Genomic DNA, 26,054 nt, shown 5'->3' with positions numbered 1-26,054 from the left:
TTTGTTGATGGTCTCTGCTTTCTCAAATTGGATCCTCGTGAAATTACAACCTTCTTGTGTAAAGAGAAGACAAACTTCAGCTCCTTTTTTTCCCCCCTGTTATTGTACCATAGATGTTTAAAGGAAACTATAATTAAGAGGAAGCTTATTCTGGAGCCGTTTCATTTACTCATAAATTAGTCAACTAAATTGTGATTCTACATGACGCATATCATAATACAAACAAAGTGACTTTAAACCTTGTTGGTTTATAATTGATCAACACATTTTTGGAAAATGCATTGCAACCTACACTAGATAAGAACAAGTGAACACATTTACAATACTTTTAAAAGTCCTGCACCTAGAAGATATATGATGTCTACTTGAAAAATGTCTAATTCTAATCAAACAACATCCTCTCAGAAAGTTTGGCAAAGCAGGGAAACACTCAAACTGGAGTTCTGAGACAAATTTTAATGGAGCGTTAACATCAGCAGGATGATTGATGTACATAAAATAAAGGCTACTGTTGGTCAGTTTCCTTGGTCAAGCGAATGATGGTGGAGACAGTGTGACAGTGCCTTTAGTCGGAGAGCCTTCAGGAAAGCACAAATAACCATTTCTTGTCCATGCTACATTATCTCCTCACTTTATATTCACAGTTCATTTGCCATCAACCATATGGCGTTTGGGTATCATGGTGTTTCAGGAGGCTAAAAGTACAAACCATACAACTATGGTGTTGTACCACATCATGCTCATGTGCTGCATGTCTTCTGTGTCCCTTTCCTCTGACCTCTACATTTATTATTACTCTCCATTGGAGCAGTGTAAGGAAGAAGAAATGTAGTAAAACATAATCTTGAAAAAAAAAAAACCCAAAACACTATTGTTGCTTAAGTATCTAACTTTTAAATGTGTTCATAAGAGGAAACAGGCGCGCTTCTCCTGCGCTGAAGTTCAGTCAGGTGATCTGTCTTTGAAAAATTCTACTGCTGGGTTCTGTAGTCTACTCGCTTCAGAACCAAGTCAGGAAAAAAGGTGGAACTGAAAAAAAAAACAGCAATCTTCTGACGCATTTCAGCATCGTGCTTTGAGGAACGCTTTATGCTGAAATGCGTCAGCAGCTTTGCCTCCTGACTGTAAATATATTCATTTAAAAGATCAAAGCTCAAACCTTTTTTCCTGACTTGGTTCTGGAGAATGCAGACACCAACTTTACAAACTCCATGATTTAATAAATCCATGTCTTGTTCATTCAGAATTAGTTATGTGTTAAACATTTAATCAAAATGACATGGCACAACAAAAAAAACAAAACAATTATTCTACGATGAAATAATTCCTTGTGCTTGCAAAATAAGTTAAAAAATAAACACAGAAAAACCTTTGCTAACCCCTCCTCTCACCCCCACCCTGCTGTACCCTCACCCCTGCAGTTCCTTTATGGGCCTTATTGAACTTTGACCTGTGTTCTTCTACAGGCACGGGCCTCAGCCGTCTCATCTCCTCGGGCTGAGGTCCTTCGTGCAGCCTCTGGGCTGTCAGAGATGGGATTTTGACGATCGCTTTACCGCCAGGCCCGGTTGAGCAGTTTGACTTCTGCCAGGCGTTTGCTGATCATGGTGGCAAAGAAAAGAGCAAAGAGTACGCTGCTGATCAGCATGTAGTCGTAGTCGTCTTTTAGAACGTCGAACTGCTTTGAGGGATACACGCGTGTCTGATAGATGTCCAGACCATATGCCACCACCTAAAAAGGAAATAAGTAACATTATCAGATTGAAGTTTTATTTAGCTGAAGGGGAGAAAACATTGTGTTGACTTTAGCAACACCTCTTTTGGATAGATTGAAATTTTATGGCCACAGTACTGAGTCATTTACTCAGCAAAAAACAAAAACAGACGACACCATAAATTACTGTGTTCAAGTTGCTGGAGAAAAAGCAAAAATGTAATTTTAATACACAGTGGCAGCTGAAAAAAGGCAGAACAAAAATAAAAGCTTTCCACGCCATCTTTCTGTCAAAACATTTTTCTAATGAGGCAGACAGCAGCTAAAGTTTGAAGGCTCTTCTGTCCTGGTAATCGTCATTAAATGCGTTTGTTAGTATCGTGAGGGCAGACTCACCAGACAGGTCGACTCAAGCCCAGAGGGGGCAGTGTGAATTCCTCGCACTCTTGATACAGTCTGATTGTAGTTGATGAACCACTCTGTACGGATCAGCAACTCTGGTGCGTATGGGATCAGGTTCTCTTCACTGGAGATTAAGTGAACAGGTTAGACTGATCAAAAAGGAAAAAAAAAAAAGAAAAATATCTATAAAATCTTCTGAAACATATATGACTGAAGGGCTTACCGGCTTTGCTCAGACACTATTTCTGGCCTCCGAGGGTCCAGGAACATCTTGGGCAATGACAAAATCCCTCCAGATGGCAAGCCAACTGTGACAAAGCAAAGCCAAAGAAACATTAAAAAAATGGCACTGGGCCAAACAATGTTGAAAAGACCTTTTCGTTTATGAGAAAAGGTGGGTTGTTCTCAAATCTGTATCTAAGTGGAAAATATGTGGCAGAAAGCAACACATGCCACTGAGACTCACTGAGCAGATGGCGGCTGGTGATGCCCTTCTCGGTCAGAGTGGCCTCCATGGTAGAAATGGAAGAGGGGAAAATGTAAGACTGCTGAAGCACTTGAGGAGCGTGTGGTCGATCCAGCGAGCTGAACACGGTGCTGTTGTAGAGCTCCATTCCTTCATACAGTTCAATAACAGAGAACTCGTTCCTGCGAGACTTGGTGCTCCAGTACTCGTACTGCGGAGTCAAACGGAGGCAGGGGACACATTCAGCAGGCAGATCCCACGAAGTCTGTGTGTTAATGTATTCAATGTTCAGTTGTAACTGTAGCTGTTACTAAACACTCACCACCACCCAGTTTTCAGAGTGCACAACGTGAACCGGTCCTCTGGCCTTTCTCTGAACGGCCTCGTGGAAGATGCGACCAGTCACGCCATCAATCAACAGGATCCCGACAAAGCTGCGCTCCTGATGTGAGTCTGTGCTCTCAGTCACCACGGCCAGCAGATTGGGGTTCAAGTACTATAAAAAAATTTGATAAATTCAGCATTTTAATCAAAGTTGAAAAATACATATTTTGTGAAAAGACAGATTTTTTTGATCATATTTAAAGCAGAGGTGTCTTTCAGTTACACATTTCCAGACATGTTAACAACCTTAATGATAGGGTGTGATGTCTAGGTCTAAAATAGCATCTCTCTCCATTTAAAAATATACAGGATCTACTGAATCACAAAATAACAAAGTGGCTTTTGTGGCTGTGTCTGATAAAAATGTTGCACCGCTAGCAGCAAGGCCTAAAATATGGCAGTGCTCACTGTCCCATCAGTCTGTCCAACACATTGATCAGCGCTTACTGGACAGATGACTGGAGATTTTGAATCCTTATGGGAAAATTCCTGATGATAATAATGACCCACATTTTCCCTCTAGAGTCACCTATAGGACTATTTTTCCCACACGACTAATAAAGCTCTAAGAGAAGGTAAGACACCAGTTTGTTATTTGTCCTTTTCCACACATTAATATTGTGAGATGTCCTGAACACTGCAGCAAGGAGCAGGAAAGAACTATAATAAAGAGTGTAAAAAAAACTGTTTCTTATTCCCACTGACTCTGATTCTTATTCAGAGTCAGTGGGAGAGACTGATTATGATTCACTGGGGAAACAGTGACATGACATGCTATGTTTCTTGGAAAGATGAGTTCTCAGTTTACATCAGACGACGGGGAGTGACTCCGTCTTTATGACTGAGGTGGGAAAGACGGGGCAGAACAGACCAAATCCATCACAAATAAGAGCAACAGCATAATTTTTAAACTTTCTCAACAGTCTTTCCCAATCCGCAGAGTTAGTAAGGCTTTAGGGGAAGTCACTGTACCTTATATAGGACACTGCGGTCTCCCATTACTCTGCCCTGGGAGTGCACATGCTCATTGGGCCTTTTCCCTTTGACCGCGACAATCCTCTGTACCTCGGCTGGGACGACCACCTCCCAGATCAGCTCAGTGGACAAGTCCTGAGAACACAAAAACATCCACATTCATTCTTTCTTCCAATCAGTCAGGTGATTTTGTGATAGCTCACAGTGAGAACAGGAACAATGAACAGACCTCATGGTGTAATGTTCATTCTCAGGATATTTTACACATTATTGTGCTTGGCCACTTTATATTCAAACTGAGAACCTCTGAAGAAAGTCTTAGTCACATACACTCTATTAAGTATTATTATTATGTCAAATATATTTGAATGTTTCTGATCACTTCTCCTATGGCTGAAATATAGAAGAAATTTATAAACAATATAAATATTGCAACCATTGTCATCATCTTTGGCAACCAAAAGCTGAAGCCTGGTGTTGGCAAGGCTTTCTAAAACTTGTGTGCAAAGAACTTTGAAACAGTGCAGCACAAAAAAATAGTTGACTTGCCGTTCGTAGCCTGTAGCCAGAAAGTCTTCCCTGGCTGGAGTCAACAAGGTAAAAGAATATGGATGAGGCCATCTCCTGGAGCTGCTGCAGCACATTCTTTGTAGAAGGAAAGGCAGACACCTGGGGAAAAACCAGTAAGATGATATAGTTTTTACAGGCCGTTTCTCAGTTGACAATATTGTGGACCCAAAACACAGAGTGTCACTGCAGTTAAACTCTATATTTATACAATTTTGTACTGTTTTGTACAACCTGTCCACAGACAGACAGAATGAATCAAAGAATAAAAAGAAGAAAGATCTGAATCTATGAGTGTTGGTCTGATGGGAGTGTATACAAATGGTTTTGAGACACAACCTACAGTATATGTAATAGTTCATTCAGAATGTTGATCTGGTTTACAGTTTGGCACTGACCTTGTACTGGTCATCTACGAGAAGTAAGACCTTAGCATAGTCCTGGTCCATGAGCGGCAGCATGAGTGACTGAAGTATTGGCTGAGGCAGAGTGGGTGGAGTGATGTGACTCTTCTTTCCAAAGATGGGGTTAAATACATGGAGTGTGGCCAGGCCTGTGTCCTGATTAAAAAAAAAACAGATAAAAAAATGATAAGAAACGGTAAAAATAAACATACAATACTTCTAAAATTACAGGTCAGAACAAAAAAAGTATTAAAAAAAAGCATAAGAAAGATTTTCTTATGCTTATACATGCTGAGCAAAATCTTTATCTCTAATGTCTCTTTTCAGATAACAACTCTGCTTTAAGTTTAAGCAGCCCACAAGATAATGAAACTGAATCCCATAAGTTCTTTAACCACAGAGCTCAGAACCCTTATTATTAAATACCTTGTCTTTGATGAGCAGAGTGCACTGTGGGGGATGAGGGAAGTGTGCCGTGGTCCGCTGCACCATTAGTTTGAAGGCAGCATTAGCTGGGATGTTGTCCAGGTAGTGCCTCCATAAAATACTGCCGGTCTTGCTGTCGATTCCAAAGAGCTTAACAGAAAAGAAGCAAAGGATGAACTGTACAGGAAGAAGTGAGTTTCAGAAAAGTCTGATGGAGTCTATTTATTAGACTCCATCCAGTTTTACTTTAAGCCTTGTTTGATGTTAGACAAACAAAAAAAACAACAACAACACAATCTAGTTTGACCACAACTGTGCAGCACAGCTCATCTACTGAACACTAAGTGAGAGGGTAAGCTTTAGCTTCGTACTTTCCCAGATGCAGTAACCATAACCATCATTTTCTGCAAGTTGAACTCATCTCTGGACAGGTTCTCGATGGTCACGTCATTTTTGACTTGACTGCGAGGCTTCCGTGCGTCGTAGAACAGCTTCCAGAGGTGGGAGATCCAGGCCTGCAGCAAGGTCAACTGAGAGGAGAGCCTCTTCAGCACCATGGACATCAGGCCATCTGGACAAAATTACAGCATGAGCATTTAAGGATGAGATTTAAGAATCACAGCTTATTAGACCTTTGTTGCAGCGGACATATTGTCGCTGCAAGCAAAGCACAGGTGCACCTCACAATATTAAAATGCTCTATGGATGACTGATCACTGTGTGAAAACTAAAATACAGTAAAATAATACTTGTTAGGTAGCAGCCTACTGCTTGCATCATGTGTGACTTAGAGAAGGTTCAGGAGACCCTAACCTTAAGACAAGCAATCAAGTGTTACTGAAGAGGAGTCTGTTACCTTGAATGGCTGAATCCAAACGCAGCAATAAAAACAGGACAAAACAGAAGGAAGTGAAGCTAACAGCAACCAACAGATACATGACCTCAACATTCCCCGAGAACTGTTTTTTAACTGGCCGTCTGCCTGCAGCAACTGTACAAATAAAAGCTACAAGTGTGATGACTGAATACAGGTGCTGGGCAGCTGAAGTAAGGCTAAAAGTAAAAGCAACAAAACTAAAGTTAACTACTAGTTCTAAATTAGTGGATAACAAATGTCAAAATGATCAAGCTTCACAAGACGGATAAGATTAGAAATTAGACAACTGTCCTAACTTTTCTAGAACATGCAGGAGAATTTGGGAGCTACTGAAAATAACAGATAAAATATTGAATACTTATCCACAGCAGGGATTGGTAATTGAAGATGGAAACGTGGGAGTAAAAAACATAAAGAAGGAATTCTGGTTTGACATTTACCGGCCTTTTTGCCAAACTCTCCCTCCAGCTCTGCCTGCGTTCCTGTGAGGGGCAGATCCACCATTTCCATTGTCACCACATCAGACAGGGCCTCCTCTCTTGTCCATATTACACGCCCTGGAAAACAAGACTTATTATTGTTCTGTAATCATTCATTCCATATTCCACACCCTGTGACAGTATGCAGTTTGCGCTGACGCTTTCTGTGAATTATGACATGACGCATTTTTCTCCTCTGCGTGCTTGTGGAAAGGACAAGATTATGTGTACATTACGAAAACAGAGAGTCTGTTTGTGCTCCACACAGTGGTCAGATGTTGGCAGTATTTATGGTGATTAAGAGGTGGAAATGTAGCAAAATGTTATCATAAGGCAAAAGCATGGCTCACCAGTCTTTTTGCACTTTGGAAAGATCTACTGAATCTTAACAGTAAACACCACGAGGGCTAGACTCGCACATAAATCAAAGATTTCACCTAATGACCACTGACCATTAGCATTATTCTCAACCACACACCACATGCAGTCAACTTTATGGACCAGACTTTTGCATTGCTGTGGGACCTGGCCAAACTACATCCCTGGAAAAAAGATGGACTGCTTTTATTTTGTCTGTTGCTTTGTTACTATGAAATTTTGAAACGTTGGCGCCCCTCAGTGGTAGAATCAAAACTGACAAGTTCACACCAATACTTCAGATAAAATTAACAGTGCAGACAGACACTCTCCAACACTGATAAAGCTTCCAGTTTTTGCCATCCATACCTGGCTGTTGTATGAAAGTCAGTGTGTGGTCTTCTGTCTGTACCATGACCCTGTAGCCAACCGAGTCATCTTTCTTGAGGAATGCCTGTACATACAGCTGAGAGACAGAATAAAAATGACTTAGATTGGAAAGCCGTTGTTAACACCATAAAGATTGATATACATAAGCCAGCTCCCAAACTAAACTGATCTGCTCTGAAAGTCATCATGTTCAACGTTGTATAAAAGCCAAGATTGTGCGACCAGCCGCAGAATCACTGGGGAAAAACAGCATAGACATACCTTCTCTGGTTTCCCACCATTGGGATCCATATTAAAAATCAGTGTTGTGTCAAGAAGTCTGCGTCCAGTTTCTGCACTAAACAGGTTAACACTGCAAGCCTGAGAGGAAGAAGCACATACCATATCTTTCACAGTGGGGAAAAAAGAAATAGACTCTTGACTTTTAAAGACACATTGAATTAAGATCAAAAGACTATTTAAACTATCTCTACAACTGAACAGCCACGTAAGAAGCCTGACTAGGAAGTGTTCTCAGCTACAGTGTAACACATGTGATTTATTCATCAACATGCCAATCACACATCAAGCAAACAAGGGGACAACTAAGACTGTACTAAATCTTCTGATATATACTGTACCATTCATGTGCCAAAAGGAGTAAACCACATACTAAAAAAAATTTGAATGCACAATTTCTCATTAACTCACAGTTCTGTTCTTGGGTGACATGACAGCAGCAACAGTTTTCTCTCCAGTGGTAGAAAATGACACCAGCATTGCCTTTGAACCGAGACAAAGTAAATGCATCATCAATCATTTTCACAAAACTAACTACTGCAATATCTCAGCACGACACAGAGATTTACCCTTTTTTTTAAAGATCATAAAAATATTACATTTTAGGATACTTTATAACCTACAGTGCGGACATATTTACAAGAAAATACTGCGATTTTTGCTTTACAGATAGCCTGGAAATTTGTAGCATTTCCTTCTGTAGATGTTACCCACCCATTTGCCTCTGACAGTCAAATACTTGATCAAGAAAGCCATCTGACATTTACATTTTAGGCTTTTATCCAGAGTGATGTACAATAATTGCAATACCATAGTAAGTACTCTAAAAAGAACAAACACTCTTATAAAGAAAACATTAGAAACAACAAGTAATTTGGATTTTAACTGACAAAATCTCAATGCTGTATGAGACAGAAGTGCAGCATAGAGAAACAGTTACGTACCGGCTTAAAATCCCTCAGTGTAACTATCTGACCATTGCTGAGCTGGAGAAGCAGGTAGTGTTCAGGCCCGAGCTGAAGGAAGAACTCTGACAGCGGTGGCCGAGCTGCGTTGGGCTGAGTGGACACCAGTGTGGGATGGAAGCCGGGGGCAGCTTCAAGTCCCAGTGACTAGAAGAAGACAAATGGAAATACACTGTAAAAATAGTAGAGACAGTTCTATTGTGTTGGTAGAGAAATGCAGAGAAAAGAGAGGATTGGAGACTTTCACATACCACAGCAGAAGACCCAAATTGTTATATCATAAAGTAGAAAAAATTTGACTGATTTTATTTTACTTTGGTGGGTACCTGCAGGGGGATCTGGGTTATATGCGACTGCACATGTAAGTCAAGCATGTACAAGGACACTGTTGCAGAATCCACACATGTCAACATCCCCTGTCCGACCACTGCACAACTGGCCTGTATGCTGGACAGCCACGGAGCCTCGACTGAGATCTGAGGACAACCCAAGCAAAGGCGTCAGAAATGTGGAGTTTTATTAATACAATGCTACATTAATGTGGTTTCATTGACGTATTCAAAACAATGTTTGCATTTTATTTGAGTATCCCAATATTATAATAATTATATTCTACAAAGCATCTATATATTTTACAAAGCTACAATTAACCAGAATTACCTGCTTGATTATCTCTCCATCCTCCACACTGTAAGCAACAATAGTAATGTGGGAATGGGGAACGACTCCCAGAGCATAAACTTCACCATTTCCACCTGAATACACAGCCTGGTAATCTATGGTTTCGCTGTAGAGATAAATAGATTGAAAGTTACCAATTTTTATAATATTAATTTCATAGTGTTGACATAATAAATCTAAAATACGGTCATTTACCTTTCTGGAAGATTCTCTATCCATCTTTGATGTCCATTAGAAAGGTAATGGAGAGAGATGGCAGCTTTCTTCAAGACAGCCACATGTTTCACTGTGTCTTGCTGTCCAACCAAACATGCTGCCTGGAAACTAAAATGTATAACAAGGTCAGTTAACACCTAATCAAAATAAGGGCATTTATAAACTCACTCACTGCCACTCAAAGAGTTAGTCACCTGCCAGAGTCAAGCACAATCTCCCAGTTCAAACCACCAACATTTATCTCCCAGGAGCGCAGCAGACGACCATTACCAACCACCAGTACCGCATCTAGGAAACAAAAAATCAGTTAATGAGGTATCTGCTTTCAGTGGAGGAACTAAAAGCTCTATAAGCCCAACTGCAATCACAAAAATCACCTTGTCCATGTTGCAGAAGAGCATCAATGTTTCCCTCTGATCCAATCTTGTCCACATGTCGCCAGACTGTAGCAGACATTGAAAGCAGTAATTTAAGATCATTAATGTCATTGTTATGTACTTGGACCAACAGGACTATCTAGTATGAGAGACTAACCAAATACTCACATAATTCTCCAGTCCTGGTGTTGAGTGCAGCAAAAACATTCTTCTCTGTAGCCAGAAGCACCTTTTTGGATGACTGCATGTGTGTGTCGAAATGAGAAAAACGAACCTTGCCTACATATTGTTGCCTCCTATGAATCACAAGAGAGAGGGGGGTCAACAAGCTAGTTTATAGTTATGGTTAAGGCAATGACTGTGTCAGTACAGAGATCATACACCAGTAATATGACAAACAGCTCAAATTAAAATTGATATATATATTAGTGGGCAGTGTACTGGTTACTGTCGGTTAAGTTACAATGCTTTCCAAATGCTTAGAGATCACTTTCATTCATATTTATATTCTTATTGACTTTACTGAATCATTAGCTTCCTAGTGGCAAATGTACAAGTGTGAACAAGCTAACAGCACCTGAGCGAACCTAGTAATTAAAGACTCTTATATTCATTTAATTTGATTTTTTCTTTTGGCCTGTTCTCTCATACAAAGTCCAGCTCAAACACACCGGGTCGCAGCTAGTGGCTGTGACAGGTGTTAGCATTAGCATCTCCACATTAAAACATGACTCTAAATGGGACACATATTTAGTTCGTTCTTTGTATTCCTCTTACCAGTCAAATTTTCCTACTTGATCCTCGAACACGGCCTCGACAGTGCTATATAAAATAATAAATTTCAGGCACAACAAAATTAGCTTTGCCATTGCAGCAGTAGCTTTAGCTTGCTCTTCAAGGGAAGGAGGAAGTCGGACGGTGACTGGCTTCCTTTTTGTCCGGTGGCTGAAAGGTGCTGCCCCCTAGTGGCGAGAAAGACACACAGTTCCAAATGGGGTGACCACGATTAAACAGACAGGTGTCGGTTTATTAGGTAAAAATGTTCAACTGTCTTCTACCTGCAGATATTTAAACAATATTGTGGAGCAATATTGTTCAATGTAATGAATTAAATAGCTTTTGGCCAAGATAAATTTGCCCTGTTTAACCTTTGTTTTTATTTTATTTCTTTTTTTATGCAGGCACAATTTGGCAAAACATTTTAATTGGACTTATGGTCAGTTGTGAACATTATTTAAAATAAAAGTAATTCTAGAAATGTCCTTGTACCATACACAATAGAAATGATTAGTTTTTAAACGATAAGCCAGAAAACGAATCCTGCCCCACTGTGCAGTCCAGTGGGAACAAAGGCAAAGAGTAAATGTAAATGAGTGACCAGGATGAGGTTTGAGGCATACAGATTTTTAGCGCCCCCTGTGATTTACCTTCACAGTTTCTTGTTCCAGTAGCAAGTTTTTTCTACGGGATTTCAAGATGGCGTCGAGCGGAGGAGATGGGGAACACGAATGGACAGCGGCAGTGCGGCCGCTTTTATCGGCTTCTTACACCGCTTTTGAAACGAAGGAGCTACCTCAGCTTATTGGATCTATAATCAACAGGTAACCGGTTACATGTCAATAAATTGCGGGTCACAGTTTGATAAGACACAGGCCATGTCCACCCAGGAGCTAGCTGGCTGGCTAACTTGCTAACTTAGCTCATTTGGTTAAGTTCAATTGGAAACGTTACCCACTCAGCTAACGTTAGCAGCTAGCAAGCTACCTGAGCTTAACTTCCACTGGCATCGAGTCAGTTGCTGACGTTAGCTAGTGAGCTAACGGCAGCTAACTTACTCAAAATGCTGTGCAGCTTGTCTAGGCTGGTAACTCTTAAACGGTTTGAAACAAGGCACAACACATGACCAATGGACGTTGATCTTTAATATAACATTTTCATTGTGTAAACGTTAATCGACGTCGCTATGTAACGGGTATGGAATTTGCTTCATCATTAGCTAGCTAACACAAACATTAGCCAGCAAGCGAACTAATGGGCCTTCCAAACGGACTGGATAACGTATCGTTGAAATGGCCACAGTTATATTTGACTACGTCAGCTAACCTCACTTAGCTAAATGTGATTCGGCTTGTATGCTGAGCTTGCTATATCCTGTTTACTCGGGTCATGTCCAAAGACTGTTTATGTGTTAACTGGTTAACAGCCCTTCAGTTTATCGTTATCTGTTCTGTGGTTGGGCTGAAAGTAGGCGGAGATCCTGTTCTGTCCACTCAGTTTTGATGGGGTGGTGATGGGCTGCCGTTATTGCATTATCAATCAAATGATAACCTAGCAATGTTGCTGCGTAATTAAACACAAGGCTAAAGGTGTTGTTGGAAAACCGACATTGTGCTAAACCATAAAAAGGGCTGGTGCAGTGCTTGTCACTCTAGGAGAGCTTGTCTTTGGAGGCGAGTGTTAGAGCCAGTCATAACTATTGTCGGGGACTTTTAACTGATTCTCTCGTAAAACTAGGCAGCTTGTGGACATTTCGCCCATGTATACATCACCATGAAGTGATTATCAAGTCAGTTGTGTACCTGCAGTGTACGTTAGCCAGGATGTCACCTGATACTCCTGTTCAGTTGTGACATCAGCTGATCCCTCTGGGCGTTCAAGAGCTTCCTGCTGTGTTTATTGGTTTCATTTTCCGAAGCAACAAGCAACCTGCAAATATGAGCGCCACTGCTACCAAGCCTGTTAGTTTCGTTTTCAAATAAAACAAGCTACCGGCAAGTATCTAAAGTAAAACAGTTGCTTGGTTGCCTCATCCTGTGAGGAGCCTTAACTATCCTAACAGTCCATTATGTAATAGTCATGTTGGAGAAAACGTAGATAGTCTTTTTTTAGTCGAGTAACCTTAACAAGCCTGTTTCTCACTAGGCTCTAAGAGTATATGGAGAGCAAATGTAAAATTCAGACCACACCAGAAGAAAGCACCAAAAGCCAAGTTCTACTAATATCAGTGGTAATGCTCCTGTCTTATCTTTAATTAGGTATTTCCTGAGGACAGGGGGCTTTGTAATTCTGTGGTTACTAAAGAAGTAGGCTTATATTGCTAAAGTAATGGTGTATATTATTGATGTTATACGTAATCTATTTATATGGTATAGATTATGTGGACTTGGTTTAGCCACACAAATTTTTCAGGCTCACTTTGACTTTACTATGTCATGCTGCCAAAAGCCTGCATAAGTGCAGAGATTTCACGTAACAGAATGTCTGTTATTGCAACTTTGTTGTTAGTAGCCGCATTGATTTTATTTTTCATACCCTGTTCATTGCAGTTATTATTTATAAAATCAATGTTGACTATTATTCCAGTTTGAGATTGCACAGATTGGCTGTGTTATTTTGAAAATTTAGGCGTTCTCTGTCCGATGTTTTGATGGAATGAAGTCCAGTTTGACTTCACAAAAGCTTTTTTCATTAGAAGTCATTTCATAGTGAATTTAATTTTTTTATAATTTAAAAGAAGAAAAAAACATCTAACATATCAAAAATACTAATTTAGTCTCTAAGCCTCAGAGGGGGCCGGTTGGTATACATGTTTGATATTGCTATAACGTTTGTAATGCTCGTTCATTAGCTACGCAAACGTAAAGAATTTTTCAGCCACATCGACCATTCAAGAGTTTCCAAAATCTTCAGATTACGCTGAATGAGACCTGTAAGACTGGTTTGACTTTTTTTCTCTTTAACAGAAAAGCTGGTGTCTACAACAGTTTTGTTGTCAGCATAACACAAATACAGACAGACAGCATGCATACTTGAACAGCTACATTTACAAACAGCCATACACACATGCTCCTAATGAGTTAAAAGTTGAATTTAAAACTAAATAACAGCTAAATTGAACAGAAATGTCTGAAGCTTATTTTTACTAAGTGCATAGTCACTGAAAGCTCAGTTTTTCATTGCACTCTTGAAATTTGAAGGAAATGTAGTTATATGTGTTACATTTCCTTGACCCTAATAATGTGCAGCTTCTTTGTGGTCAGGAAAAAAAGGCAATAAAATGACCTAATCAGCAGTACTTGCAGGCTTGTTTTAGGATAAGTAGGAGCTGGAGAAATGATGATTTTGTTTTTGAATTTTAGAAAGCAGAGCTGTTTTCTGTGTATTTATCTGTTTTGGTGATTGTAGACACTTGGAGCTGTATATTTCTTTGGAGCGGCACATTGAAGTGCTTTTGTACTGTCTTGAGAAGATTAATGTATTGGATGCTGCAGAGAAACATTCACCAGTATGTTTAGTACAGATAAGATGCAAAAATGCAGGGTTCATGTCCCTGTCAAGGACTAAGAATGGGTTATTCACACAGGTCGGTTTCCAGCAACACAGACGGCCTTCCTTCTGCCTGGAAGTATGTGATCAGATCACAGATTGAAGAGGTGTCACTTGGCTCGGGCAGTTTGTGTCGCTGCTGGAAAGATGGTGTAGGGCGTTGCTGATGTTTTTCATCAGTAACATTATATCAAATCTGTGTGTTTCCAGGTGTTTTCAGGGCATTAAATAGGCTAATCCTAACTGCATAATTAACTACAAAGTGATTTTCTCTTGTGGCAGACTGCAATTAGCCAAAGAGCAGATCTCTCAGGCATTTTAGAGAAGACTGCGTAGACGGTGCACCAGAGGGCAATGCACAGTGCTGTGTCACTATACTGACAATCAGGGCCAGTTCTGTTTTCTTCTTTTTAATGTGAGAATACATTCATCGACACTCACTAATAAGAAACTGTCGCAGTTTGTGAAATGTGGCTAAATGCACACAGATGTTCCTATAGAATAATAATTTCTCCAGGTCCATCTGGGAAGCTAAACAGGTAACAACCTCAAACAAGGCAGCAGACAAATATTATGGGTGTTATTAAGTTCTCCAGACGTAAGCGCTTCTCTTAGAAGCACCACAATGTCGTCTTTCTGTTCTGTCTCTCCCAGCTCTCTCTCAGTCCATTTAGAAAAATGCAATGATCTATCAAAATTAATATTGACAGTATTTAATGAGATATTTCACTTGTCATTTGCAGTGAATCAGACATTCTTCACCATGACAAACAGTATGAGCCTTTCTACTCATCGTTCGTGGCACTCTCTGCACATTACATCACCACAGTATGTGGACAAAGTATGTATTTTTTTTCTTTTTCTTTCTTTCTTTGATGTAATAGATAAATTACTACTGCTTTTCAGCTACAATATTTAAATGTTATTGGTAATGTTTCTACCAGCCAGTAAATTATTTTTGCTTTGTCTCTCTAGTACCAAGAAATCAGCTGCTGTCGGTTGCTGCGGCGTGCAAAGTATTGATTGAGTTCTCATTACTGCGCTTGGAGAACCCAGATGAGGCATGTGCAGTATCACAGGTAAGAGACAGACTGCAGGGGAGAGTGTAATGTTGTGGGACTGTATTCAGTTTACACCAGACAGACAAAATGCTGCTAAATTTTTCTCTGGTAGCTATTTTCTGCTTGAAAGGACGTTATTTTCTGTATAAGCCCACAAGTTAAATTGTGATGAGTGATGCTGTTTGTTTTTTCCTCAGAAACATCTGATTCTTCTAATAAAAGGACTTTGCACTGGTTGCAGCAGACTAGATCGCACAGAAATCATTACTTTCACTGCTATGATGAAGTCTGCCAAGTTGCCTCAAACCATCAAGACCCTTTCAGATGGTAAGTTCCCCTTCACAGTGGAACTAATTAGCATTACTTTTAATACTGCTCCATTTTTTTATAGAAAAAAGAAAATTAAAAACTTTGAAAAAAGCATTTTAGACTTAGTTTCTACATTGGCTGTGATTTTGTTGGTTTGTCAGTTTCCTGTATTGACGAGTATAGTGATTGTTGTGTGATATTTTTGGCATTTATCCACACTGGGGATGAAAAATTGACAGAATATTCCCATTGGCCTTTGTGCAAAGCAAGCAAACTTCAAAGGTTTGGGATGTCACTGAGAAAACTGTCCTTGTTCATTTAATAGTGGAAGATCAGAAGGAGTTGCTCAGTGCTGTGAACCCAGAGCTTCGACAAAAAGAAGTACAAATGAACTTCTTTAATCAGCTGACTTCAGTATTTAACCCTGACCTTACCACCATCTTGGCCTCCCCATCAGCAGCACAAATGCAGGCAAGTGTTACAGCCCTCCGGCTGCCCGCTCTGTTACTTTCATCAGAAGTTGACAGCCTAACCACAGTTGAATAGCTTGCTTAAGTTTCTTCTTTCTTACTGAAAATAAACTCACTCTTAATCTGTAATTTAATTTGCCACAAAACAGCTGCTCCTTGAGTGCAATGATTGTGAAAATAAATCATCATAATTGTTGTGTTTTTCAACTCTTTCTCCAATTATAGGCTGAGAGCGATTGCGATGACCAAACCACAGATCAAGCTGTTCAGGCCAAAATGAAAAATGCCTTTGTCTCTCAGAATGTGTCAAGCTTACAGGAACTTGGTGAGCAGTGACTTGGAGCTTAATTGCAGGATGATGTTGGTTTATTAACACAAAGTTTGCTGTTTTATCACATACATATTTTAGAGAGCATCCATCATTTAATATGCATGAATATTGCAGAATAAATTTCTTTACTTTTTTTGTGTGTGTAGCCACTTGAAGAATTCTCTCCTTTGACATTGTGTTTTCAGTTAAGTTATTTCACAATTGAGTGTTAGTTTAGGATTTTAAGGCCACACCCAGCGATTTAAGTGAAGCACCCATCACCTTACAACAGTATCCTGCTGGTAATTCACCAGAATCTTGGTTTAGTTTGTTTTACCTTCGGCTTTTCAGGCCACGTAACAGTCACTATTGTCCATCTTTGTATTTCCAGGTGGGTCTGAGAAGTTGCTACGAGTGTGCCTCAACCTGCCCTACTTTCTACGCTACATCAACCGTTTTCAAGATGCTGTATCAGCCAACTCTTTCTTTATCATGCCTGCCACAGTGGCTGATGCCACTGCTGTTCGCAATGGGTATTTTTTTTTTTAATTTATTAAGTTAAAATGTTCTAAAATAAAGTGATATACTGTATATAATGATTCATTTTGAAGGGACAATATAATTGGTACGTTTCTACGCATGTATTAGATGACTAGTGTTTGGAAAGGTTTTTTTTTCACTCACAAACATTCAATTAACTTTCTATTCTTAAAACCCATACCCAGATTTCACTCACTGGTGATAGATGTAACCATGGCTTTGGACACACTTTCCCTGCCTGTACTGGAGCCCTTGACACCAGGGAGATTACTGGATATGACTGTGCTGGCTTTGAGCTGTCTCTATGCTGGTAGGTGGTAACTCTCTGTGGGTAAAATAAAATTACACTATCCAGTATTCAACAACCAGACAAGGAGGAATTGTAGTCAGGGCAGCAGTACCAATTTTCTTTTACAAACAACAAACTTAAGAGACCATAAAGCAGTGCAGCAATATAATGCATTTGAATATACTAGCACCAGCTGGAACAACATCTATTGCTCTTTGTCTCTTTTCATCAACAGAATGCAACAATTTCATAGTCGTTCTTTGTATAGTGTTGAAAGTCAATTTGGTAAATGTCAAAACTATTTTTACCTGTTTAGGTGTGAGTGTGGCCACTTGCATGGCCATTCTGCAGGTAGGAAGCGGCTTGCAGCTTCGATCTGCCTCCACTGGGACTAAAGAGGAGGACTATGAAAATGACGCAGCAACAATTGTTCAGAAATGTGTGAGTATTATGAGTACACCATTATCAGTGTATGGTCATGTGTTAGTTATGAGACAGAAAGTCCCATATAGACACTATAGACACACTATTCACTGTTGCTACTCACAGGTTTTTACATAGACCTTATTTACTGACTTCAAATAATGAAACTAGTTTTGGGGACATATATTTATATTCTACGTCTGCATAGAGGTTATTGTTTCATACATACATAATTTCATCACACCTTTTCCTGTGGGTTTATTAAATAATTGCTAATGACTGCTTTGTTAAAGATCTGCACATTTAAAATGGTAACAAGTACAAAATTTGTGTTGGCAACAGCTGGAGATCTATGAAATGATTGGACAAGCCATCAGCAACTCCCGCAGAGCTGGAGGGGAGGTAAGTACCAGGTTTGAGTGCCATACTAGAATAGTTGAGGAATAATATTAGCTCAGTACCTTTTGCTTTCCTGTGCCACTTTGGGAGTTTATTGTTTTATAGGTTAAACTAAGTTAAGAATTGAATTAGAGATGTTTATGAAATACATTCTTGTTGATCTTTTTTTTTTTTTTTTTTTACTTATTTGTATAAACAGCACTATCAGAACTTCCAGCTGCTTGGAGCCTGGTGCCTTTTAAACAGCCTGTACCTGATTCTTAACCTGAGTCCCACTGCCCTGGCGGATAAAGGGAAAGAGAAGGATCCTCTGGCTGCCCTGCGTGTCCGGGATATTGCTGCTCGCACCAAGGACGGCGCAGGATCGCCTAAACTTGGTCCTGGCAAAGGGTAATTTCCAGTGAATATGTGATAAAATAATCTCTTTGGTGCCATTGTGGCACCGTTTTATTTATGGCTTTTCATCAGTTATGCTGTTTTTAAATTTGTATAAACTAAGTCGCTGGCAGTGGTTACTGCAACGAAATTCCTGAAATACCTACATTTTGTACAGGAGCCTTAGTAGGTTGCAAGAAAGGCCTATATTTAAAATTAGACTGTTCTGGATATAGAGTAAGTTTATTGGCTTATTTATAAATTTAAAAGAACCATCTGCATATTTCTGATTGTGTGCATCAACATGTATTAATTGTATTAATTTTTTTTCTCCTCAAGACACCAAGGGTTTGGAGTTTTGTCCGTTATCCTGGCCAATCATGCCATCAAACTTCTGACTTCACTTTTCCAGGATCTGCAAGTTGAGGCTCTGCACCGGGTAAGTGAAGCCCTTATATACTTAATACACTTTCTTTCTTGTGTAAATTAAAGAAAATGTCCATTATTTTATAAAAATTTGTCTAAATGTTGTACTTGTGTCACACACCACAGTACCACTATAATCACAAGACTCGATTTGTTACCATCATTGTAGAGGTATTAAACCCTCCTCTGGCTAATGAAGTGTGAGCTTTCATCCTGTTGTTTGGAGAACCACAAAATTTCCTGTCCTTCAGTTAGGCTGCCGACCTGACTTCTCTTTCTGTATAAATTCTCTTTTGTTTTGGCCAAATCATCTGTCATTTGGTCTAGCCATATACAAAGCCATTCTACTTTATTAATTCTGAAAATCTACAAAATAAGAGAAGGTGAGGGAAAAACATGCTTAAAAATCCTGTATCTCAATAAATGCAAAAACCCCCACAAAAACAAATCTTTTATTTCTCAATACCCATGATCCTTTATTCCAATCCCTCCACCTGCAGGGTTGGGCGAGTGATGGGCCACCAGCCGAGCTCAACATCATGGCACAGAGCACTTCCATCCAGAGGGTCCAACGGCTCATCGACTCTGTGCCCCTGACCAATCTACTTTTCACCCTTCTCTCCACTTCCTACAAAAAGGTGCAATCATTTATATGCATGTATCTGTAGTTTGCATAATTACTGGTTGTGTTGTATTACTAATTTCACTGTACAGTGTTTGACATAACGCGAAAGGTAACATAAATTAGTTGGGTACAGACACATTAAAATGTACATACAAGACAAAACAGATACCGTGCTACAAGACAATAGATGGAACAAAAAATTAGAAATATTTTAGCTGCCATGTTTGTCCTCGGCATGCAGTTTTTTCTAACAAAACTGGTGGCTGATTGAACAAGAGTGTGAAAAGTGTGATTGAGAAAGATTGAGAAGTGTGGCCATCTTTTAACACTGCTGTTGTTTTTGATGTTATCAGGCTTGTGTTCTCCAGCGGCAGAGGAAGGGCTCAGTCAGCAGTGATGCCAGTGCTTCTACAGATTCAAACACCTACTATGAGGATGATTTCAGCAGTACAGAGGAGGATAGCAGCCAAGGTACTTCTGCTTTCTTGGATTTAAGAAATTATATCAGCACTTCATAAAGTTTCTTTAAAAGTGAAAGTTCATGCCACTTAGCAACTTTAGGTTTTGAAAAACAAGAAGACATAGCTCATACCTCTGGCCATTGTCTGGACATCATTTTAACTTAAATCCTGATTGTAGGAGCACAGATGACACAAGAAACAATGTATATTTTTCTGCACAGCTTTGATAATACAGGAACAATAACTCACAAGGTCTAGAGAAAACATTTTATTCAGTTTGAAAAGAGTAGATGACATGGGACTGACACAATAGGGGAAAAAACAGCTACACTATTCTTATTAACTGATTTGAATTTGTAGTTACATATTGTAAAAATGCAGTAGAGCAAGATGGGTTTACAAAAAAGAGAAGACAGGTGGTTATTGGGGTGTTAAGTAAAACAAAATATATTACATCTAGAATTATTATAGTATGCACCACAAAAATAAAGTATGGTCAGTTCATAATCTAATTGTAGACGTGATGGAGACACACCTGTACTCTCATCACTTAATGAGCAAATTGACCAAGAAGCCGTTATCCCATAAGCTTTGTGTAAGGCCCTCAGTGTATGCCTCAGATTTCTCTCCATCACAGTGTGGATGCAGGTGCTGATACCAGAGTCATGTTTGTGTTTGACCTCTGAGATAGTGTCAGCCCTGTGCTGTATCAGTGAAGCAGTGAAACAGCTGTGCTGTCAGTGGAACAGTCAGTCAGGTTATGGCAGCAGTGAGAGGGGTAAACACATACACACGCACCCAGTGAAGTCATTAATTTTCATTTGTCCCTTCATCACAAAATGACAGTGTAGTTGACAGTGTCTACTATTTCAGCAGAGAGAAGACAGGAGAAGACAAGTGCAGCTTGTGTTTCAGGTCAGCAGTTTTCTGTCCTCAGGTTAAAGACTTGGTGTCCACTTCACTGTCCTAGATTCATTTTGTTATTGTATGTCTCACAATTTAGGCTCTGAGCTGTGGCCCTACTAGCTTAGAAAATGACAGAGCCACAGGTGAAGAAGCTTTGGCAAAATAGCCTCTACTCTAAAAAGTGCTTTGTGTTGTAATTGAGATGAACTAAATTTATTTAGATTTTTTTTTTTTATTTGTCAAAGAGGTTCATCTGTGGCTCGGTGTGGTTCAAAGGATAATACCAGTGGTGTTGACATGTGGGTGCTCATTGTTGTCTTTACAAGCATTAATACATGGGAGAGATTGGCAGTGAATGGAAAAGTCAGCTGTCTCCTAAAAGCTCTGTCACCCCTTCATCATCCAGTCTGTGCCTCTACCTTGTCCTTTAGTAGTTCTGTGCAATCATTGCAAATAAAGTGGCTTCTCTCACGAGAACCGCTAATGGTAATGCTTTAATAAATTAGATATTCTTTCACAGAATTAAGTTCAACTTAAATCTTTTGTTTACATTTTGTCATTTATCAATACTAAGCTAAATATTTAAAATGACTTTTGATATTTTGGATATATTACCTAACCCTGCCTCAGATCAGATCATATTCATTATATTCTTCTTACTTGTCATCGCATTACCCATCACATGCCTGAAAATGTGCTAAAAAATAAAAAATACTGTAGCACCCACATCAGAACAGTGGTATTATTCTTGAATAGGACAAATTCAAGTTGTGCTTGTGAACTATGGGCTTAAACACACTATGCTACGTCTTGCTGTCACCTGAAAAGTTATGATTTTTGTATGTTGCATGCAAATGTGAATATCAACTTAAAGTGATATTCTTTTATAACTGAAAAGTTGTTTCTTGTTTTTGTATTTGAATTAATCTGTACGTACTTCAGCTGGTGACGCCTGCAGTCAGATGCTTTTCAAGTCTAATCATAATGTTGCTAAAATACATTTAATTGATTCATATCTGCTGAACTTGGTAGCCTTGTGGGGGCCACCACCTACAAGGATATATGTGTGGGTTAAGTGTTCTACCAGTTGGGTGGCAAGTGAAGACAGGGGCTTTGGTGGACCAACCATGGTTATAAGGACTAGCTTTGAGAATGCGTCCTCTCTGATGTGGAAGGAGAGAGGGCTAGTGAGGAGATCAAGTGATAAACTAGATGTTGTTGGGCTCCACCTGTACACAGGACCCGTTTTGAAACTAATCCAAAACTGTTCTGGGTGAGAGATGTAGAGTGGGTGTGGGAAAACTCACAAGCAGCCAGCAGCGCTGCTGTGTTGGAGCTTTTCTTGGAGAACCAGAGGGTCGGCTCCATGCAGCTGTCAGTCACAGTGAGGCAGACTCTCATTTTCTGTGGTTTTCTGGTTCTCCTGGACTAGCAGGGTGGGGTCCTGTAGTTCAGAAATGTACAAGTTCCATAGTTCTGTGAGTTCTGTGAAACGTAAATGCATATTTGCAGATGGGTGGAAAGACCTCGAATGGGTTGATTAGAAGGAATGGCGTGCCAGATGTGAACCTGAGTGGTGCCTTGTGACTTCTCTGCGGATCGTGGACTGTCCATGACACACTCTGTTTGTGCATAATGTAGTGATAGTGTAGTAAAACACCTTAGGCCTTTATAGTTCTATAATTAGATCTGTCGCCATATGTTTAACACTCCGGTGAAGACAGGAGCAGAGCTGTCATCTGAGTTTGATCAGGCAGTGAAGATGCCAGACAAACTCTGTAAACCCAAATGTACTGTGAGGGTGAACTCAGAACTTCTGGCAGAGCCCGCTGTCTGCAAGGTCTTCATATTCCACCTCCAAAGGAATTTTTCGAGTGTCCCATGGGAGGTTGGGGGACATAGATTTAAGTGAGCCGTGATTACAAAAAAAATTCCTCAGCTGAGGGGCAGCACCAAGTTGTGGTCAAAAGGTGGTTGAAGTCTGTTGTGGCAAAAACCAAAAGAACCTGTTGTTGTACACCAGGACAGGGAAGCAGTGAAACTGAAAAAGTAAACCATTTTAGCCTCCAGGATGGAGATGCTTTCTTTGCATACGCTGTCAGATTCAAGCGTTCATTAAATAACTGCTTTTTTTTGCCAGGCTTCATTAAGTCTTAAATACTGAATGTAACAGAGGGATTATTCATTTGGCAGAATATGTTTTTACATCAGTTCAGAGCAAAGAAGTTGACTAACAATCAAGATTAGGTGATAGCTCATGTGACAGAATCGTCCCTTTATTGTTACAGCATGATATCATTTAAGAAAGTGCTTAAAAATGTTGAAAGCTCACAAATCTGAAACTATCAGCTAAATCTGAACTTAATTTAAAATAGCTGTTTGTTCTAGCTGATGCATGATGCTAGTGCATAAAAAATCCAGTGGCTGTGACATGTTGATCGTGCTCTCTGTTATGGAATAACACAGCAGTGATGTGTACTCAGTTCAGTGGATACAGCTTCCTTTGGAGAGTAAATACACCTGTATTGCATCACGTGTGAACCTGACCCAAGCATTGCTTGTCTCTTATTGCCAGTAGCAATAGAACGTATATGAACACACACAAACACGCAAACACGCAAACACAAACAAACACAAATCCAGATACGAAATCAACATTGCTTTCTGTTAAATGCTTAACATTTTTAAGCAGAGTGTTTTGTGTTTTTAAAGGACCCAACTTACTCTTAATTAATTTTATTCTTCACTAAACAATTAAGCAATTTTAAAAAGTAATCAATGCCCAAATGTACTAACCCATGTTTCAGTGGAACGTCTTGGACTTTGTTGAAGCTACTCAACTAGAAAACATTCAGTACCCATAATAATGGCAATAAAACTTTGAGGCAAGATATTGGCTATGAGAATGTGTCTGAGAAATTTTCTCAGAAAATAAATTCTGTTGTGCTCTTCTTTAAGTGGATATTCACCAACAGGGCGTCAGTATATGTTCACTTTTTTACTGCAGTGTTTGCCTCTTGTCCACCGCCTGCACGGTGTTGTAAGTGTCATGAACTAGTTTGAAGCTTTTTACATTTTGCCTTTTGATGACACCACTACCACCACTCCACACACATCTTGTGTCTTTGAAAGCTTCTCAACTCCACTCTTAAGACATTCATTTAAATAATGTTGTCTTTCTCTTTGTAGATGATGACAGTGAACCCATCTTGGGGCTTTGGTTTGAAGAGACAATTTCTCCCAGCAAAGACAAGGTAGCTCCCCCACCACCACCTCCACCCCCACCCCTGGAGACCTCTCCCAGACTGAAGAGCCCCAGCAAGCAGAATCCGAGTGAGAATGGCAACATTTTAGCTGGCCGTAAAGACCCAGAGCTGGTGAGGAGTCATTTGTGTGTACCTGACAACATAGAGAATAATGCTGCTACAAGTCCATCGTAAATAATATATGAATTATTTTCTCATGGCAACATACCTGCCATTATGTCTTGTAACAGTCTGTCAAGGTTTTAACATGTGACAACACAAAAAACTCAAATATTTGTTTGTTCCTGTAGTTCCTCAGTTTAGCCTCCAGCATTCTGAACTTCATCACCACGTCAATGCTCAAGTCCAGGAACAACTTCATCCGCAACTACCTGAGCGTGTCTCTTACAGAGCAGCACATGGCTACACTAGCCAGTATCATCAAAGACGTAGACAAAGATGTGAAAGGTATGACTGAAAAAAAAATCACAGACCGCCTAACATACAAATCATCTCCAATATTTACCATAATTTCCTTTTCTTGGCTTAGTAGCTAATAATGGGTATAGTTCATAACTGGTGGACAGCAATGCACACAGCAAGGTTTAATGTTTTTTCTTATTTTTTATTCAGGCTCCTCAGATGAAGTGTTTTCTTTAGCTCTGTATCACTTCAACCACACCCTGGTAACATCAGATCTTCCGTCCCCCGCCTTGCAGGTGAGAGAAATTTATTTGTTCTACCAGTCACTTTTTCACAAAGAGAAAAACAGACTTTTGATCAAAAATGTCTGTGATTAATAATAATGAGAATGGGTTATTCAGTGTCTTATTAGTGTACCTTTTGTCCTTCCCAGAGCACCCTTCTTCAGCAGTTAGGAGTTGCACCCTTTTCAGAGGGTCCCTGGCCTCTGTACATTCACCCACAATCATTATCAGTCCTCTCCAGACTTCTCCTCATATGGCAGCACAAAGCCAGTGTGCAAGGAGAACCAGATGTGCCTGAATGTATGAAAGTCTGGGAAAGGTATGGCAACCAATTCTCATTCGCAGTCTCATCTGGCTGTTATGTGTAATGAAGCGGTTTACACTTGATGCTGTCACCATAATACCTTGGAGATCAGTTTGTATTGTTGTAAACTGCTCAAGCTGTTGTATATTTGACCAGTAGTTTCAACAAACAACTGGAGCGCATAGACAATGTCATGCTTCACTTTGGCATCCATATTAAGTTACAAGAGTGTAAAATGGTATTTTAAGCTTATTAGTATTCGGACATCTGGTGGGCTATAGCTAATTAAACCACATCTGTTTTCTGGAAATGTATAGTATATGTACTATATTCTGGTTTACACTTTCGCGCATTCTGTTTTAAGTTCTCTTTTTTCCCCTCATTTCTCTTTTCTACTTCGTTTTACCTTCCTGCTTTTCAGGTTTTTGGGAACATTGAAGCAACACACTATCCAGGGTTCTGTTCATGGAGAAGATGACCTGAATGTGGAGCACCTCCAGCTCCTGTTGCTCCTTTTCCACAACCTGTCAGAGCGCGGGCGACGGTCGGTCCTCATCCTGGTCACCCAGTCCATCACTGAAGTGGCACAGAGCAGAGACTCCCAGCTGAAGGCCGTGCCCCTCAACCTGGCCCGCCTGTTGCTGGTTTTTGACTACCTGCTACGCCACTACTCCAAGGCTCCGTTGTACCTTTTCGAACAGGTTAATTCTTATTTTTTAATTATTATTATTGTCTCAACCTGATGTTAAATTGCATATATAAAGCTCAGTTGTATTTATTTCACAGGTATATGTTTATCAAAGCTAACTAATAAATTCCTTCTTGATTATAACACGGCTCAAAAATATCCACACAGTCACTTTACTAGTAAATTTCTATGGAGCAGCTACAGGTTTCACCTCTTCTTAATACCACAGAT

The 26,054-nt window shown here is 39.8% G+C and overlaps 2 protein-coding genes across 8 annotated transcripts in view; one reads left to right on the top strand and one right to left on the bottom strand.

Moving 5' to 3' along the window:
* Positions 1–436: 436 nt before the first annotated feature.
* Positions 437–10,867, bottom strand: emc1 (ER membrane protein complex subunit 1). Its single transcript, XM_041060791.1, has 22 exons — positions 10,737–10,867; positions 10,128–10,255; positions 9,960–10,025; positions 9,777–9,870; positions 9,562–9,690; positions 9,346–9,472; positions 9,012–9,161; positions 8,665–8,832; positions 8,132–8,203; positions 7,703–7,801; positions 7,421–7,517; positions 6,656–6,772; positions 5,710–5,909; positions 5,339–5,488; positions 4,907–5,068; positions 4,491–4,610; positions 3,939–4,076; positions 2,905–3,078; positions 2,583–2,793; positions 2,340–2,424; positions 2,111–2,240; positions 437–1,732 (listed from the first exon to the last, which is right to left on the bottom strand). Exons 1-22 carry the CDS (start codon positions 10,826–10,828, stop codon positions 1,553–1,555), a joined length of 2,889 nt encoding a protein of 962 aa, XP_040916725.1. The 5' UTR covers positions 10,829–10,867; the 3' UTR covers positions 437–1,552.
* Positions 10,868–11,430: 563 nt separating this feature from the next.
* The window catches only part of ubr4 (ubiquitin protein ligase E3 component n-recognin 4), a 49,974-nt gene continuing 35,350 nt past the window's right edge, over positions 11,431–26,054 (top strand). For 3 of the 7 annotated variants that reach the window (XM_041066664.1, XM_041066645.1, XM_041066628.1), the window contains exons 1-20: positions 11,431–11,560; positions 15,029–15,126; positions 15,261–15,364; positions 15,544–15,673; positions 15,981–16,126; positions 16,351–16,450; positions 16,827–16,968; positions 17,161–17,285; positions 17,581–17,705; positions 18,030–18,089; positions 18,286–18,476; positions 18,801–18,900; positions 19,388–19,525; positions 19,866–19,983; positions 20,847–20,888; positions 24,069–24,256; positions 24,436–24,592; positions 24,758–24,843; positions 24,981–25,150; positions 25,557–25,836. In XM_041066664.1, the coding sequence (XP_040922598.1) occupies positions 11,436–11,560; positions 15,029–15,126; positions 15,261–15,364; positions 15,544–15,673; positions 15,981–16,126; positions 16,351–16,450; positions 16,827–16,968; positions 17,161–17,285; positions 17,581–17,705; positions 18,030–18,089; positions 18,286–18,476; positions 18,801–18,900; positions 19,388–19,525; positions 19,866–19,983; positions 20,847–20,888; positions 24,069–24,256; positions 24,436–24,592; positions 24,758–24,843; positions 24,981–25,150; positions 25,557–25,836 (2,625 nt within the window). In that variant the 5' untranslated portion in view covers positions 11,431–11,435. The remainder of the gene's footprint in view (positions 11,561–15,028; positions 15,127–15,260; positions 15,365–15,543; positions 15,674–15,980; positions 16,127–16,350; positions 16,451–16,826; positions 16,969–17,160; positions 17,286–17,580; positions 17,706–18,029; positions 18,090–18,285; positions 18,477–18,800; positions 18,901–19,387; positions 19,526–19,865; positions 19,984–20,846; positions 20,889–24,068; positions 24,257–24,435; positions 24,593–24,757; positions 24,844–24,980; positions 25,151–25,556; positions 25,837–26,054) is intronic. The other 4 variants (XM_041066681.1, XM_041066673.1, XM_041066655.1 and 1 more) reach the window with 2 other exon arrangements.

The sequence above is a fragment of the Toxotes jaculatrix genome, chromosome 2 (assembly GCF_017976425.1).
Source record: "Toxotes jaculatrix isolate fToxJac2 chromosome 2, fToxJac2.pri, whole genome shotgun sequence".
Classification (NCBI taxonomy): domain Eukaryota; kingdom Metazoa; phylum Chordata; class Actinopteri; family Toxotidae; genus Toxotes; species Toxotes jaculatrix.
The sequence above is the reverse complement of the archived record's forward strand: the minus strand, read 5'-3'. Positions and strand labels throughout refer to the sequence as shown.